The 18390-nt window shown below is 42.8% G+C and overlaps 1 protein-coding gene across 6 annotated transcripts in view; it reads right to left on the bottom strand.

Moving 5' to 3' along the window:
• Positions 1-18390, bottom strand: part of crtc3 (CREB regulated transcription coactivator 3) — a 78533-nt gene that overhangs the window by 7485 nt on the left and 52658 nt on the right. For 2 of the 6 annotated variants that reach the window (XM_055921806.1, XM_055921809.1), the window contains 8 exons: positions 14174-14212; positions 12925-13010; positions 12577-12626; positions 11392-11645; positions 6281-6546; positions 1859-2053; positions 864-1082; positions 53-269 (listed from right to left, as the gene is read on the bottom strand). In XM_055921806.1, coding sequence (XP_055777781.1) covers positions 53-269; positions 864-1082; positions 1859-2053; positions 6281-6546; positions 11392-11645; positions 12577-12626; positions 12925-13010; positions 14174-14212 — 1326 coding nt within the window. Of the gene's footprint in view, positions 1-52; positions 270-797; positions 1083-1858; positions 2054-6280; positions 6547-11391; positions 11646-12576; positions 12627-12924; positions 13011-14173; positions 14213-18390 lie in introns of all 6 variants that reach the window. The other 4 variants (XM_055921803.1, XM_055921805.1, XM_055921808.1 and 1 more) reach the window with 3 other exon arrangements.

The raw sequence follows: 18390 nt of genomic DNA, 5'->3' as shown, positions 1-18390 counted from the left end.
GGGCACCCCTCCACCTACCAGTCAGTAAGATATTAAGCACCCCTCCACCTACCAGTCAGTATGATATTAGGCACCCCTCCACTGCAGTTGTAGTTGTTGTTGGGTCTCATCTGCTGCAGCTGGTCCTGCAAGTTGCCGTGGCTCCCACCCAGGCCCATGAGGGCGGCCTGCGAGCAGTACAGGGGTGAGGAAGAGGGCGAGGACGGGTCGAAACACGAACCCCCTGCAATTTGGCTCATGGCACTCTCCAACATGCTGAACTGGTCCAACTGAAGAGGAGGCAGGAAGAGATAGAGGAGGAAGAGGAGGGATGGGAGGGGAGAGAGAGAATAGAGATGGTGGTGATGTGGGGGGGGGGGGGGGGGGGGGCAAAGGTCATACACAACCATTACAGATGACCAATCAATGACAAACAACCATTCCAAATGACCAACCAACGACCAAACCAAGCATACTCTTGAGCGGACTTGGTTCACTACTCCACAGCACATTATATCTCATAGAATTACAAATATCTGGTCGCCACAATTACATCCCTAAAACTTCTACCCATCAATTAAGACATTTTAAAGGGATAGTTCTCAAACAATCATTTAATATTTTGCTCATTAGTCCACTGTTAATACAGTCCCAAAATGTTGTGCTTGTCAGCAGTCAAGTTTTCAAGAAGAAGCACTTTCTGAACAGTGCAAAAACAGTGCTGATGCGATTTGTGCCATTTGAGTAAACTATCCCTTTAATTCACTTTGGCAGGCCTAAACCCATCACTGAACTAAAAAAAAACTTCAGATACTAACTGTGAATGAAGGAATGAAGTCCTTTCCGGAGGATCCTTCTCTAGAGCCTTCTCCCCGGTGGTTTACCTGGTAGGACAGTGCCTTGGCCTGACGACTGGAGAACTGTGGGTCCATGAACGGGTCATTGAAGAACGCTGCCATGTTGTTATGCTGTGGGAAGAAGAGGGAGAGATGGAGAGAGAAAAGTGGAGAGAGATATGGGGGAGTGAAAGACGGAGATGAAGAGAGAGAAGAGATGGATTTGTAATTTGTAAGTCGCTCTGGATAAGAGCGTCTGCTAAATGACTTAAAAGTAAATGTAAATGTAAGAGAGAGAAGAGATGGATTAGGAGACGACAGAGTGGACAGTGCTTTGAGAGTTTAGTTACCAGGTCTAATGCAGTGATTTACCAAGTTAGTTACATTTAACTGGCGACAAATCGCTCTAATAGAGCACCGCTACCATGTAGTGCATTACTTTTGAGCGCTACCATTTTAGTGCATTTCTTTTGAGCCCCACCCATAAGGCTCTGGTTAGAAGTAGTGCACTGTGTATGGAATAGGGTTCCATTTATGATGCAACCAAGGATGTTTTTAGTTCTTTAGAATTTGGGTCTGCTTCCTTCCTTCCACGAATTTGGTGTTTATCAACCACAGACTACAAAGTTAGACAAATAACATTTGGGTTCCAGGAAATGATTGAGTCTAGTGGCTGTGTGTGTGTGTGTGTGTGTGTGTGTGTGTGTGTGTGTGTGTGTGTGTGTGTGTGTGTGTGTGTGTGTGTGTGTGTGTGTGTGGAGTGGTACTGAAGCAGAATAATATCCCTGTCTCCTTATCAGAGCACGCCAACAGTCTCTGACATTAGACACTAGGCCAGCAACAGAAGTGTATGAGACATACAACATTGGGGAATAGACTCAGAGATACTATCTACATATACAAGTGTTTCCCTAAATGGATACACCGTTCAAAGGGATGATTTTTCAACTAATCTAGGCTGTAGTACATTTCTCTAGACAGTTTTTTGATATGCATTTGGCTTAAGAACACAGACATATCCAGACACACAGACAAACACTTACACCAGAGTTGAAGTCCAGAGAGATGTTCTGCAGAGGGGACACTGGCTGCTGCTGCTGTTGATGATGATGATGACGTTGTTGCTGGCGTTGTTGTTGTTGCCCCATTGAATGCTGGGACTGTTGGTGTAGCTGTTGGTAGAGAGGGTAGGGAGGGGGAGGCTCCATTGGCAAGCTGTTGGTGTCCAAGGCAACCCCCTGAAAAAAAGACGAAAGGAAAGAGGGAGGGTTAGAGGGAGGACGGGTGGGAGCGAGGGTTAGAGGGTGGACGGGTGGGAGCGAGGGTCAGAGGGAGGGTTAGAGGGTGGACGGGTGGGAGCGAGGGTCAGAGGGAGGACGGGTGGGAGGGAGGGTCAGAGGGAGAGAGGGTGGGAGGGGGGTTAGAGGGAGGGGTCATGTCAGATTTAAGAAAAGGAGAACGGAGGGATGCAATTAGAGTAATCAAAATATGCACTAGTATTTGGCTACGTATCAGGCTAGCCTTAAACCACTGAGGACTTTCCCCAAAAATACACTATACATGAAGCTGCCAGGTTTCCCTCCCAACAAGGGATTTCTAACCTCAAGGGTCTTTCCTGGTTACAGGAAGAAAGGGCTTGACATTCTCACTGGCCCACGGACCAGGGAGGATTTGGACACCATGTGGGCTAGTCAATCATCCACGCCAATGGTCCACTTGGGTGACTGAAAGCATCATGATAAAAGGTCATCTGCAGTCTATAAAATGTACTAATAAATTAAACACTTCTTAAATGTAAATAAATCCATCTAAATTTAAACTTAAATCCATTTGTATTTTTATAAAAAAATATTTTAAGAAGAAACCTGAATTCCCAAAGCTGTTCTTTTGCTAGTTCGTGTATCTTATCGCATGCTGTTATGCACACAGTTCGAGCTTAATATCACCTACTTGTTGGCCACCAAGAAATCCGTTTAGCACGCAACTCTCAAACTCCGACAGCTGATTGCTGTCAGCGAGCAGCTACAATTTGAAAGACCGAAGAACGACAAGTATAGTGGTAGGAAAGGCGTTTTAAGTTAATTAATATAAGTTAATTAAATTACTATAAGTTACTATCTGTTAAACACATTACTATAAGTTTAATTAGTTTACTATCCACTGGGAAATGCTTAGGCAAACAATGAGTATGCTAATCAGGTTTTAAGAATATAATTTCTTCACATTTTATTGTGTTACAAAGTGGGATTAAAAAGGATTTGTCATTTTTTGTCAACAATTTACACAAAATACTGTAATGTCAAAGTGGAAGAAAAATTCTAACATTTAAGATGAACAAAAATGTAATAAATAAAATAGATAGTAAGTAAGTATTCAGCTCCCCGAGTCCATGTTAGAAACACTTTTGGCAGCAATTACAGCTGTGAGTCTTCTTGGGTAAGTCTAAGAGTTTTGCACATCTCGATTGTACAATATTTGCATATTATTTTCTAAATTCTTCAAGCTCTGTCAAGATGTTGGGGATCATGGATAGACAGCAATTTTCAAGTCTTGCCACGGTATTTCAAGCAGATTTCAAATCAAAACTAACTTGGCCACTTAGAAACATTCACTGTGTTATTGGTAGGCAACTCCAGTGTAGATTTGGCTTTGTGTTGCAGGTTATTGTCCTGTTGAATGGTGAATTCCTCTCCCAGTGTCTGGTGTAAAGCAAACTGAAGCAGGTTTTGCTCTAGGATTTTTGCCTAGCCATTTCCCGTTTCTTTTATCCTGAAAAACTCTGCAGCATTTGCCGATGTCAAACATACCCATACCATGATGCAGCCATCACCATGCTTGAAAATAAGGAGGCAATTACTCAGTGATGTGTTGTGTTGGATTTGCACCAAACATAAGGCTTTGCATTTAAGCCAAAAAGTGTATTTCTTTGACTATATATTTTTGCAGTTTTATTTTAGTGCCTTTAGTGCATATCTTGTATATTCGTTTTTTTTCTTTTCACTGTCATTGAGGTTATTATAATGGAGTCACTACAATATTGTTGAGCTATCCTTAGTTCTCTCCCATCACAGCCATTGAACTCTGCAGCTATTTTAAAATCACCAACAGCCTCATGGTGACATCCCTGAGCAGTTTCACTCCTGTCCTGCGGCTCAGTTCAGAAGAATGACTGTATCTTTGAGGTTTAATAAATAATCCACAGCATAATTATTAACTTGACCATGCTTAAAGAGATATTCAATGTCTGATTTGTTATTGTTACCCATCTACCAATCCCTGCCCTTTATTATGAGTCTTTTGAAAAGCTCCCTGGACTTTGTACTTGAATCTGTGCTTGAAATTCAAAACTTGACTGAGGGAGCTTACAGATGTTGTATGAATGAGGGAGAGAGGATGGGTTAGTCATTTAAAAACCATGTCAATCCCCATTATTTCAGTGAGTTACAGTGAGTCCATGTAACTTTTTATTTGTGATTTGATTCGTTAATAAACCAAGGGGCTGAATACATATGCAACAACTATATTTGTTATAGAATATATTACTTATTAATAAAAACATAAGATCACTGTGTGTATTGTTGACAAAACAACCAAAAAATGAATCCCACTTTTAACACAAAACGTGAAGAAAACCAAGGTGTCTGAATACCTTGGCAAGGCACTGCAAGTTAAGCACATTAATATATAAGTTAATTAGTATAAAATCATCCAGGAAATGCAAGAAGGTAAGAATGAGCATGCTAACATTTATTTTCTATAAAGTTTAGTAAGAAGCCTTGGTTTAATAATTGTGATGAGTTCTGTCATCACGTACTGATCGAATGAAAATGGACAAATGTAGCTTGCGGAGTTAAAATTAGATTAAGATCAATTTATTCGTCAATTGTATGCAAGGTCGAACCGAAATTAGACTTCAGCTTTAACCCAACCCCTCCGAAACACCCGCATACAGTTGAAGTCGGAAGTTTACATACACTTAAGGATGGAGTCATTAAAACTCGTTTTTCAACCACTCCACAAATTTCTTGTTAACAAACTATAGTTTTGGCAAGTCGGTTAGGAAATCTACTTTGTACAGGACACAAGTCATTTTTCCAACAATTGTTTACAGACAGATTATTTCACTTATAATTCACTGAATCACAATTCCAGTGGATCAGAAGTATAAATATACTAAGTTGACTGTGGCTTTAAACAGCTTGAAAAATTCCAGAAAATGTTGTCATGGCTTTAGAAGCTTCTGATAGGCTCATTGACATCGTTTGAGTCAATTGGACGTGTACCTGTGGATGTATTTCAAGGCCTACCTTCAAACTCAGTGCCTCTTTGCCTGACATCATGGGAAAATCAAAAAATATCAGCCAAGACCTCAGAAAAAAATTGTAGACCTCCACAAGTCTGGTTCATCCTTGGGAGCAATTTCCAAACGCCTGAAGGTATCACGTTCATCTGTACAAACAATAGTACGCAAGTATAAACACCATGGGACCACGCAGCCGTCATACTGCTCAGGAAGGAGACATGTTCTATGAGATCCAACTTTTTGGAGATATGTCCTCTGGTCTGATGAAACAAAAATAGAACTGTTTCGTCCTCACCAGACATCACTGGCAACAACGTCACCTGTGGAAACAAACCCACCGTCGCTGGACCAGACAGGACTGCCAAAAAGTGCTCTTCACTGACGAGTCGCGGTTTTGTCTCACCAGGGGTGATGGTCGGCTTCGTGTTTATCGTCGAAGGAATGAGCGTTTCACCGAGGCCTGTACTCTGGAGCGGGATCGATTTGGAGGTGGATGGTCCGTCATGGTCTGGGGTGGTGTGTCACAGCATCATCGGACTGAGCTTGTTGTGATTGCAGGCAATCTCCATGCTGTGCGTTACAGGGAAGACCTCCTACCTCATGTGGTACCCTTCCAGCAGGCTCATCCTGACATGACGCTCCAGCATGACAATGCCACCAGCCATACTGCTCGTTCTGTGCGGGATTTCATGCAAGACAGGAATGTCAGTGTTCTGCCATGGCCAGTGAAGAGCCCAGAGCTCAATCCATTGAGCACGTCTGGGACCTGTTGGATCGGAGGGTGAAGGCTAGGGCCATTCCCCCCAGAAATATCCGGGAACTTGCAGGTACCTTGGTGGAAGAGTGGGGTAATATCTCACAGCAAGAACTGGCAAATCTGGTGCAGTCCACGAGGAGGAGATGCACTGCAGTACTTAATGCAGCTGGTGGCCACACCAGATACTGACGGTTACTTTTGATTTTGAGCCCACCCTTTATTCAGGGACACATTATTCCATTTCTGTTAGTCACGTCTGTGGAACTTGTTCAGTTTATGTCTCAGTTGTTGAATCTTGTTATGTTCATACAAATATTTACACATGTTAAGTTTGCTGAAAATAAACGCAGTTGACAGTGAGAGGACATTTCTTTTCCCCCCCTGAGTTTATGTGTGTGTGTGTACCTGTGTGATGGGGGACAGTGAGGGCGACATTGTGGGAGACAGCTGCTTGGAAAGCCCCCGCCGTTGCTCGGTGCCGGGTGACAGAGTGAGGGGGCTGATGGGAGCCGGGCGGCGGCGAGGCGAGCTGCTCATGGCTCCCTGCGGAGGGTTGGAGAGGGACGTCAGACGGAGGGACGAGTGGATGGAGGGATTGCTGAGGGACGAGTGCAGCTGGGAGTTTTGGAGAGAGTTCTGGATGGAAGGATTGCTCAGAGAGGACGAGAGACCTGGAAGAAAGGAGGAAGGGACAGAAGGCGTTTGAGTCACACATAAGAACCGAGGTCACACATTCAGACCACAGACTATTATTAACAGTTTGGAGTATTTCATTCCCCAAGAGTGTGAGACATTTCCTAATGTCCCTCCTCTGCACCAGGTCATGTATCAGTAGTATGCAACATTGTTATCAGGTGTGCCTACACACACACACACACACACACACACAGTAGTCATTTAGCAAAGAGACTTACAAGAGCAATTAAGCGCCTTGCTCAAAGGCACAGACAGATCTTTCACCTTGTTGGCTCGGTAAGTCGAACCAGCAACTTTCGGTTACTGGCCCAATGCTCTTAAACGCTAGGCTACCTTACACACACGTTGTATTAAATACAAAGAACTCCACACACTGATTCAGAGGAAGAATTTATTCTAAAAAAATTACTTATTTTTGTGATTGCTTCCATTTCTGAATGGTTTGTATTAGCACTATGTGCACATGCATTTCATCATGCCAATAAACTCATTATGTTCATTAAAGCGGCAATCTGCCATTACTACATCAAGGTTTGGACTTTTAAATAATAATATATAGCCATTGATTCGTGAAGAATATACTGCAAATTATAAATGCCTCATCAAAACCCCAAATATAAGCTTATTTTACTACATTGTTTGTAAACAAATTAATTGAAAACAAGCACTGTATAGCATCATTTTGAGATCACGGATGTTCAGTCCTTGCATCCATAGCGCTCTCTATGAATTTGAGTGGTTACATTCATCCAGCCCCAACACTAGCTGTTTAACCAAAAAAGTGTCAGGGTGACGCTTTGTTATTGTTTGAAGTGCAGATTGCCTGATTAAATAAAGGTAAGCATCATTGGTTTGAAATAAACTGCAATGAGCAGAGAACAGTGCTGCTTGGGTAAAAGGAGTCTTGTGAGACACAAGAGAATGTGATGATGTGGACATTATGTATGCAAACGGTTTTCCAATCCCCACCCAGATACACACACACAGGACCCCATTTGTTAATATCCCAACAATCAGAGAGGGTCAGAGAAAGAGAGTCAGAGAGAGCGAGAGAGAGGGTCAGAGAGAGAGAGGGTCAGAGAGAGAAAGAGCGAGACGGTCAGAGAAAGAGAGGAGTGATTAGATAGTGGTAGATTTCAGAGGGAGGAGGGTTGGATAAAGACATCCCTCTATATTCACTTTACTCTGGTTGGAGAAGCTCAGTTCCAACTTCCAATCATAAATCTATTTCCATTTCCACTACTGTGTGGAAATCAAAAAGGGGGCCAGACAGGATTCACCTAAAGCCCAATGCAGACGTTTTTATCATTTCTGGGTAACAAGTACCTTACTGTGATTGTTTTACATTAAAATTGTCAAAAATAAACAAAAATAGCTTCACAGCAAAGAGCAATTTCTAAGCAAGAATTTTGCTAGGGCTGTCTGGAGTGGTCTGAGAGGAGGGGAAAACTGAAAACTAGCCGCTATTGGCAGAGGTTTGGAATTCTTTCTTATTGGTGATGTCACCAGGCAGACCAAAACAGGCTGAAATTTCAGGCAGTCTCTTCAAACCCCTCTTACACTAAAAGGCTATTAACATAATTTTCACAATATTATTCCAACCACAGTGTGGAAATATATATAAAACACAGGCAAATCCCTTTTTTTGACAGCACTGGGCCTTTAATGCAAATAATATTTTTATATTAAATAATGTGGTTCAGAAAACACCCAAAGGTCTTGGCTTGCTGGTCCTTTTTTTAAATGTATTATTGCGATCGGTCCACGGCTTGGATCACCCTTTTAACAATTGTCTTTTGAAGAAAATAAAGTTGAGCACTTTCCACTAGCCTACAGAGTGGTTCCTCCACAGGCACAAACCCAGCACAGAATACAGAGACACACTGATTTACATTGAGTGTACAGAACATTAAGAACACCTGCTCTTTCCATGACACAGACTGACCAGGTGAATCCAGGTGAAAGATATGATCCCTTACTGATGTCACTTGTTAAATCCACTTCAATCAGTGTAGATGAAGGAATTTTTTAGCCGTGAGAAAATTGAGACAAGGATGGTGTATGTGTGCCATTCAGAAGGTGAATGGGCAAAACAAAGGATTTAAGAGCCTTTGAATGGGGTATGGTAGTAGGTGCCAGGTGCACCAGTTTGTGTCAAGAACTGGAACGCTGCTGGGTTTTTCCCACTCAACAGAATGGCCCACCACCCAAAGGACATCCAGCCAACATAGGCCAGCATCCCTGTGGAACGCTTTCGACAATTTAAAGTCCACGCCCTGACGAGTTGGTAAATTAACTTGGTATTGCTGCTTCCACATTCTTAACAACTAAGCCACACAGGAACACATACAGGGCCTTCAGAATGTATTTACATGTTGTTGTGCTACAGCCGGAATTTAAAATGGATTCAATTCAGATTTTGTCACGGGTCTACATACAATATGCCAAAATGTCAAAGTAGAATTATGTTTTTCAAAATGTTTCCAAATTCAAATTTGTTTTCCGTTGCAAAGCGCTTTGATACGGTAAGCCCTAATGAACCTGGTGCGGTCTCAGAGAGTTTAGGGACTGCACAGAGAGACATTATAACCACCCTGTGAAAGAGGGTGTCCATCTTGAGAAGGAGAGTGTGAGAGATGCATTCTCAAGGGGAAGAGAAAGTGAGAGATAGGGAGAGAAAGAGGGAGAGATTTGTCCTTAGAGGGAGAGTGAAGCATAAACACAGCCATTGGAGCTTAATGAAGAGCACTTGAGAAAGCCCTCAGCTATAGCCAGTGAAAGAGATGTGTGTGTGAATGGGAGTGTGAGAGAGAGAGGGTCTGTGCGTGTGTGTGTAGGTAGAGCAGAGTGCGGGCCCACCATTGCATGACTCTCTGATCTCGCCTGGAGCCTTTCACCAGATCATCAGCAAACAGTAAACATTTGACTTCAGATTCTAGTAGGGTGAGGCCCGGGTGCTGCAGACTGTTCTAGTGCCCTGGCCAATTTCAGGCTGTATCCCTGTAAAAAGCCTCTGTCCACCACTGGGTCAGAAAACTAACACCCTCTTCTCCTCTCTCTCTCTCTCTCTCCTCCATCCAACTTCTCCTCCTGCACAGAACCAACTTGGACTCGGCTCTTCACACGAGTGCCATGAACCCCAACCCCCAGGACCCCTTTCACATATACCAGCAGATTGGCCGAGGGCCCCCCCAGCGCACCGGTGAGAACACACACAGCATCTGCACATACATAATTGAAAATGGAAAGCTGAAATGTCTTCAGTCAATAAGTATTCAACCCCTTTGTTATGGCAAGCCTAAATAAGTTCAGGAGTAAAGATTGTCAAGTCACATAATAAGTTGCATGGACTCTAAATTGTGTTTAACATGATTTTTTATAATGACTACCTCATCTCTGTATAATTATCTGTAAGGTCCCTCAGTTGAGCAGCGAATTTCAAACAGATTCAACCACAAAGACCAGGGAGGTTTTCCAATGCCTTGCAAAGAAGGGAACCTATTGGTAGATGGGTAAACAAAAACAAAAAAAAAAAGAAATTGTGAATATCTCTTTGAGCATGGTGAAGTTATTAATTACACTTTGGATGGTGTTACTACAAAGATACAGGCGTCCTTCCTAACTCAGTTGACGGAGAGGAAGGAAACCGTTTAGGTATTTCACCATGAGGCCAATAGTGACTTTAAAACAGTTAGAGTTTAATGGCAGTGATAGGAGAAAACTGAGGATGGAACAACATTGTAGTTACTTTACAATACTAACCTAAATGACAGAGTTAAAAGAAGAAAGCCTGTACAGAACACAAATATTCCAAAATATTTGTATTCTGTTTGCAATATGGGACTAAAAAGTAAAACTGCAAAAAAAAATTGCAAATAAATTAACTTCATGTCCTGAATGTTTGGTGCAAATCCAGCACAACACATCACTGAGTACCACTCTTCATATTTTCAAGCATGGTGATGGCTGCATCATGTTATGGGTATGCTTGTCATCAGCAAGGACTAGGGAGTTTTTTAGGATAAAACTAAACTGAGTAGAGCTAAGCACAGGCAAAATCCTACAAGAAAACTTGGCTAAGTCTGCTAATCAACAGACACCGGGAGACAAATTCACCTTTCAGCAGGATAATAACATAAAACACAAGACCACATCTACACTGGAGTTGCTTACCAAGACAACATGGAATGTTTCTGATTCAAAAACCAATTTGACAGAGCTTGAAGAATTTAGAAAAAAAAGAATGGGAAAATATTGTACAATGCAGGTGTGCAATGAATGCTCTTATAGACTTACCCAGAAAGACTCACAGCTGATTCTAACATGTATTGACCCAGTGGTGAGAATACTTATGGAAATGAGACATTTCTGTATTTCATTTTCAATACATTTGCTAAAATGACTAAAAACATTTCTTCACTTTGTCATTGTGGGGTAATGTGTATAGATGGGTTAAAAAACAAATATTTCATCAATTTTAATCCATATTTAATCCATTACATTACTTTGTGGTGATTGTGGACATCCTCTAAGCATCTGTATGGTTAGTTACATACTGTATGTATGTACGTGTCTGTGCCTGGTTTCGCATGAGTGCACACAGACAAAAAACACATCCCCACACTCCTACAGTAAATACATTCACACCCATCTCCAGGCCTTTATTTAACCGTATTGGAGGAAAAGGTCCACGGTCCTTCTCCTTTGAGCTTCTTATCCAATGAGTTTGGAGGAGGTGAGAGGAGAGGATGCGAGGAAAGATTAACTGAGAAAAAAAACACCCCCCACACACCCTGTCACCCTCCACCCCAAACACCCACCTCCTTCAGTCCAGCCTCCCTGGTGATTCCCTATGCCGAGGTGCATCATGGCGGCGGGCAGGTTGCCTGTGCTGCTGCCCCCGCTCAGGTTGGGGTGGTATCCCCCCCCTCCGTGGTGCCCGTCGTCCGGGTCCAGGGGTGTGGGCAGCGGTGAGGGGAAGTGCAGGTTGCTGAGGTCTGGCAGGGAACCACCCGTGTTCAACGAGCCCTGGTAGTTGGAGAGGCCCGCATTCTGCTCTGGAGACGGGAATATACTGAGGATAGGAGGGGAGAGAAAACGAATTATGAAGCGGATTTTAAAAGGGGAACTTCATTCAAAAGGTTTAATATGCATCTGGATGAGTAGAGGGGAGCAGGTTAGCGTTTTATGTTGTTCTGGAAGCAGCTCTGCAGAGCGGTCACTAGATGGCACAGCCACAAAGTAATACAATCTGATTTTAAACCTAACCCTAACGTTAACCACACCGCTAACCCTAATGCCTAACCTTAACCTTAAATGAATCAATTTTTACAATATAGCCAATTTCGACTTTGAAGCTGGCCTATCTAAGGGAAAACCTCTAAGTTCTGAACAAGACTCATGACAATAAACATCAATGTGCTAAAAGGGAGGGAATGTAACATCTGTGACATACTTTTGGGCGGCGTTACGACCTTTTTTGTTGTGTGGCTAGGGCATTGTTTGTGAAATATACAAAATAAATGTTATCAATAATAGCATTGGTGAGAAGTAATGTTTGTGCGTGGATTACCATGTTTGTTAGTGGACTTCCCCTTTAAATGTACCAGCAAGTGAACATTTGCATCCCTGTTCATTCAAGCCCTCAGTGAGATAACTGACTCACTGCTCTATAGTAGTGACCAGCAGCCCACTGTACTGCACTGCTAGACCCAACAAACACACAGAATGTTGAAAGAATATGTTGATACAGACATCAACAATGTTGACACATACACACACACAATGTTGACAGACTATGTTGACACGCACATGCACAATGTTAACACACACACACACAAACACACACACAAACACACACCATATATGGATCACATCCCAGTCTTTCTCCCTATCAGACAGCTGTCATTGAGAATCACAAACAACTTGGTTCATAATGATGACTGATTGTTGTTTAAACACAGTGCCCTGTATTAGTGGATGGAAGATGGATCATGAAGACTCACTTGATTCCAGGCACTTCACAGGATTTGGGCCGTGATGAGAGGGATTGAACCTATAATAGAGAAACAATTAGGTGATTAAACTGATCAAAAGCAAAAAGAGTGATGGAATCTCAAAATGACTAATCTAACTACTGGAATATTTAGTCAACAGTCGAAACGTTATGGTTCTAGAACATGAATGATGTGTATATGAAGCATGCATTCATTAGTACTGCAGCTTTTCCCATCAGCATTATCTCATCCCAAAAGGTTTCCATGTCTGTCATTATGTCTTAATCAACCCCCCGTGTCCCTCTCTCCAACCAATGAGAAATGACACACTCATCATGCACACACACACAAACTCACCTTCTTGGCCTCCCACAGTTGCTTTGGCAGGGGCTTGCTGACACCCATCAGACCCTCCTCATTAGACAGGGATGGGAAGGAGAACACTGGAGAGAGGAGGGGGGAGAAAGAGAGATTAGAGATAATCAACTCCTCACACACATCTCTAGTTATCCCCACCTATTGAAAGATCAAAAGACTGCAGAAAAATCTAGACTAGAGGTAATCAAGTGTTCGGACACAATGGGTGTTTCTTAATATGCATACTACCGTGCTCCACACTCTCATGCTCTGTGTGCATTCTCCAACCACGTTCTCTTGAGTACGTTCTTGTGAGGACGAGTACGGAGAATTCATAACACATTACATTTGACAAGCACTAGCACTCGCCCTACTGTATTACCTCACGCTGCACCTCCCCAAGAAAAAGCAAACGTTTTTCTTCCTAATTATCAGCTAGATATGTGAATCGTAATAATCTAGTTAGACAGCTAGTTAAACAGGCAAAAATGACCTAAATTCTTCATCGGTAGCTAGCTAACAATTATTTGTGACTATCTGGCTAGCTAACAGTACTAATAGTTAGCCCTATTGACTTATGGGCTTGCGATCTACGGTACGTAGGCAGGTAAACATGCCAAAATAAACACAGCATGTATTTATTAACATATCAAGATTAAATATTGTTGTCAGGCAACATATGAGATGTGAAAAGGCAACATTTAATTCTGAAGTTTGAGTGTATTTTCTCTCGCTTCAGCTCAAATAATGGCCGACATTGATTTCAAGAAATGTTGCATCGTTCTTTACGTGGTTGCATCATTTTCTTTGAAGCTTGCATCGATGCATGCTTCTCAAATGCGTACTCTGTTTTACATATTTTTAAGTGCCCTCCATGCGCCATTTCGCCTACTTTGATTTGGACGCATACTCCAACCCTCCCGTGCACGGAGCACGATAGCATGCATTTTGAGACACACACAATGACTCTGGGGATCTGCATGCAGGATTCCTAGGCAGTGTGTGTGTCCATTCCTGTATTGGGTTGTAAAGGTCAACGATGCTGTGAATGAAGCACGTCTTGTACGCTGATGCACATCTGTACATATACCAGGCAGCAACACATCCAGTGGCAAGCACCGTCACACACACATTATGGCCAGAGATCTAGGGGTGTGGGAGCTAGGGGGCAGCAGAAGGCCTCTTCTACACTTGTGTTGGGAGAGATGGAATCAGGGATGAGGAAGAGGGGGGAGGAGTTTCAACTCACCATCTCCAGAGCCGTCCACCTCGGCCTCGTTCACACTGGCTGCACTCCGGCCCCCGCAGGAGAGAGAGAGGGAGAGAGAGATCAGATAAAGGAGAGGAGAGAGAGAGCAAGAGAAAGGAGGGGGAGAGAGGGAAGGGGTGAAGAAAGCAGAGGAACATTAGACAATCACATACTTTCACCAGCTGCTCAGATCCGGCCCACTGTGTTCACTTCACTGACAAAATAATCAACCCGTTGGACATCAGCAGCAGGCATTTTACCTTCAATATGAATATATTACCACTTCTTAAAACTAGGCAGCTGGGTTTAACATAGGAATCATGTTATATAATATGACTCCCAAATGGCACCCTATCCCCTATGTAGTGCACTACCTTTGATGAAAGTCCATAAGGCTTAGTTTAAAACAAGTGCACTATGTAGGGAATATGTTGCTATTCAGGACAAAGAACCATATTATACAGTCTTATTATTATTGTCCAACATTTCAGGAGGTTGTTGGCACCTTAGTTGTGGAGAACGGGCTTGTGGCAATGACTGGAGCAGAATCATTGGATCGGTATAAAATACATCCAACACATGGTTTCCGGGTGTTTGATGCCATTCCATTTGCACCGTTCTTGACCATTACTATGAGCCGTTCTCCCCTCAGCAGCCTCCTGTGTCCAACATCAATTCAGGTTGTCTTTTCTAAAAATCTATAGACTCACTGGGGTCAAATAAATAAAGTATATATAGTACTGTAGTACGGTAACAACGTGCTGATTTAAGTTATACAAGGTGAACCTCTAGAATGTGTGTTGTGATCTCAGTCCTGGGAAACAGGGGGATGGTGGGAGAGAGAGGGGGATGGTGGGAGAGAGAGGGGGATGGTGGGAGAGAGAGGGGGATGGTGGGAGAGAACGGAAGAAAGAGTTTTTGGTTTTTTTAATTGGCTAAGTGACCACAGTCCCAGTGAGAATAAAGAGAGGACCATTGTTTTTCCCTCGCCACAAAGATCCCACTGAGAACAGAACCTCTTTCTTTTTCCTCACTCTCTCTCACTCTCTCTCTCCCGCTCTCCTCACACACTGCAGGCTGGCTGCCAGGCATCCGATCCTCCCCTCTTTCTGTTTACTTCTCTTTTTTTCCTAGTTCACTCTGCCTCCCTCTTCTAACCCTTCTGCCATATTCTCTCTCTCTCAAAGCCTCTAATAACTGTCTCTTTCCCTCTGCCTTCTTGTTCTCTTTACTTTCCTGCATTCTCTCTTCCTCTTTTCCTACCATCGTCCTCCCCCATTCTTTCCCTCTTCTTCTGTCATTTTGTCTCCCTCTTCCCCTTTCTCAAGAACGTGGGCTACGTTCAGTAGACAAACTTTGTGGACCGTTTCAGATAGAAATGTCATGAATAGAGCAGTTAACGTAATTCCTTGTTCACATCAGAGAGGCATGTTTGTCCTACATGGCATATTTCTATTTGAACGGTCCACGACTTTATGCCCAGCTCTCCACTCAGCCAACCGGCAGGGAGAGAAGGCAATGGGCGGGGAGTCCAACGTCCCTTAATTTCCTCTCAAATGTGACCAGTCACAGAGACCTCTTGGAGAGATGCCACGGAGTGAAACGAGACCACTGGGACAAAAAATGTCTGTCTGCCGTCCCAACTCTTACTGTGGGACAGAATCACTGTAGTAAGGATTTGAGCTCAAGGCTTGTACTGATAGCACAACATAATTAAATACCAGAAGAAGACAATGAAATGTTGGTTTGGGATCAGTTCTAAGGGGCACAACTCCCGTCCTTTAAGCCCATAGTCCAAGTCTTCCCCTTCTGATTGGATGGCTAGTGCACAAATACGTGTTCCCAGGTCTAAACCAATCAGTGACTTAAAGCAGCATACCCTCTGCATCCACTGCAGACTAGAGATGTGCCCTTGTCGTGGGTCGTGTTCATTAGGGCACAACGTAGCAAAATGTTTTGCAACAAGAAAATATTGAGTGTTTCTTACAAAGTCCAGGTAGTGTTTTCCTGTTTCAGTCCATGTTTGGTGCCTACTGAACGCAACTGCTGAACGTTCCCATGCATAGCCCTGACTCACGTCTGTCTGCCTGCCGGGATGGACGTTGAGATTGGTAATCAGACTGGCCAGTTTAATCAGACACTGGCTTACCACCTCTCAGAGTCTCACTGTAACCCTCCTGACAGGTGACACGCCCTCTGGGCCTCATAGGACACTGTACGCTGCAACGTACTACCCTTCACTCACCTGCAGGGGCAGCAGTGAGCTGCAACGGTTGCACCAGTAGTTCCCAAGTATTTGCATTTTACCATTTACCACATCATATTTTTTTGTCAGGCGCTGTTATCCAGAGCGACTTACAGTCGGTGCATTTAGTGATCTTCTAGATCATCAAAATACGTTTTTTTAAGTTTTTTTATAAAGCCGCAGCCCATTCTTAAGTCTCAACCCCATGGGAATAGTGGGAATACTGGCGACATATGGCTATGACTGCCTGCAACCCAAAAGTGTATCTCAACCAACTCTGGTATTAGACAAACACTGCTCTAGTACTACAGAAAGGCATGTCTCTACTTGCTCTGTAGTCAATTACACTCCATCTGTCCTACGCTCTCTGCTGCGTCTTCACATGGCATGGACACACAAACGTAGGCCAATGCATCTCGACACACACACACACACACACACAGTGTCATGATATTCCTTCACAACAAATGGTGTCCCATACACTCCCCTCCTTATTTATTTGGGAAACAAAGCTAAAACTTTTAATTTGTCTCCATACTCCAGTATTTTGGATTTGAGATCAAATGTTTTATGAGACGACAGTACAGAATGTTACCTTTTATTTGAGGGTATTTTCATACATATACGTTTTATTGTTTGGAAATAAAAGCACTTTATATGCATCTAGTCCCCTCATTTCAAGGTGTCATACATATTTGGACTAGGGTTGGGCGGTATCCAGGTTCTACCGGCCTTCTCTAATCCCGGGAGTTATGATATTACCGGTTTAGAACACAAGGGGGCTCAACAAAAAAAATTCTAGCACCAGAATGCTAACAAAATTAGCACACGTAATAGCGAATTTCCACAGAAGCTACTAGCTAAATATGCTAACGAGCAAAAGAAAATAAACAAATTGCAAAGACAGGCAATCCAGCTCATAAAGTTATACATAAATAGGTAGGAGCTACCGAGTGTCATGTCATTTTTGGTGAGTTTGGACATTTACAAGTAAAGGTGAACGAGACACATTGCGCAAATGAGCAAAGTTGACACATGCTTGTCTGAAGGAAGAACAGTACTGGCTCTGGAGCAGCATGTGTACACGCTGTGTCTGTGTGGAGTCTGGAGTTGCTAGGGCAATGGGCCTACCTGCTCTGCGAAAAGGGGTGAGGAGCATACAGGCCAAGAACGGAGAGGACAAAAAAATTGCAAGGAAATCAAGCACTGGCAGCTGTACAGATAACTCATCCAAAGGGCTGTGACTTCTCAAACACAGCAGAAAGCAAACACTATATGATGTCCGGTGACCTTATTAATTAAGCCATTTTCTTAGATAACGCAGAATTCAGCGTTTTTCACAAAGGAAAAAAAGTATAATTTGCTTAAGAAATCTTGCTGCCAGATCTAAAATGTTTCTTGTAATTTCTGCTCGGCATCAGACAAATGTTGTGCTTCAGTTGCTCTTCTCCACTCGGATGAGAATTCACGAACGGGCATTCTATCAGCAGACAGCGCTCTGACTGATGTGTAGCTACTGTTCTCCATCATTCTATCAGCAGACAGCGCTCTGACTGATGTGTAGCTACTTTTCTCCGGTACTTCTCTTGGTGTAGCCAGTCTACTTTTCTTCAGGAAAATTAAAGGTTAACTTTTAGCAAAACATTATGAAATGCAGCTGACTAGATTCTTTAAATGATAAACATTAATAACATGATGGCCATGCATAGTTAAAAAAAATAAAAAATAATCCATTGTAAGCTCATTTACTTGTGTCGCTTTCAGCCAAAAAGCGTTGCACTTCTGTTGTCATCTGATGAAAACGAAGCTATTTTCTGCTGAATGTGTAGCACTAATGTATTTTCTGCTGAATGTGTAGCACTAATGTATTTTCTGCTGAATGTGTAGCACTAATGTATTTTCTGCTGAATGTGTAGCACTAATGTATTTTCTGCTGAATGTGTAGCACTAATGTATTTTCTGCTGAATGTGT

The sequence above is a fragment of the Salvelinus fontinalis genome, chromosome 4 (genome assembly GCF_029448725.1).
Source record: "Salvelinus fontinalis isolate EN_2023a chromosome 4, ASM2944872v1, whole genome shotgun sequence".
In the NCBI taxonomy this organism is placed as follows: Eukaryota; Metazoa; Chordata; class Actinopteri; order Salmoniformes; family Salmonidae; genus Salvelinus; species Salvelinus fontinalis.
Note: the sequence above shows the minus strand (reverse complement) of the source record. Positions and strands in the feature narration are given on the sequence as shown.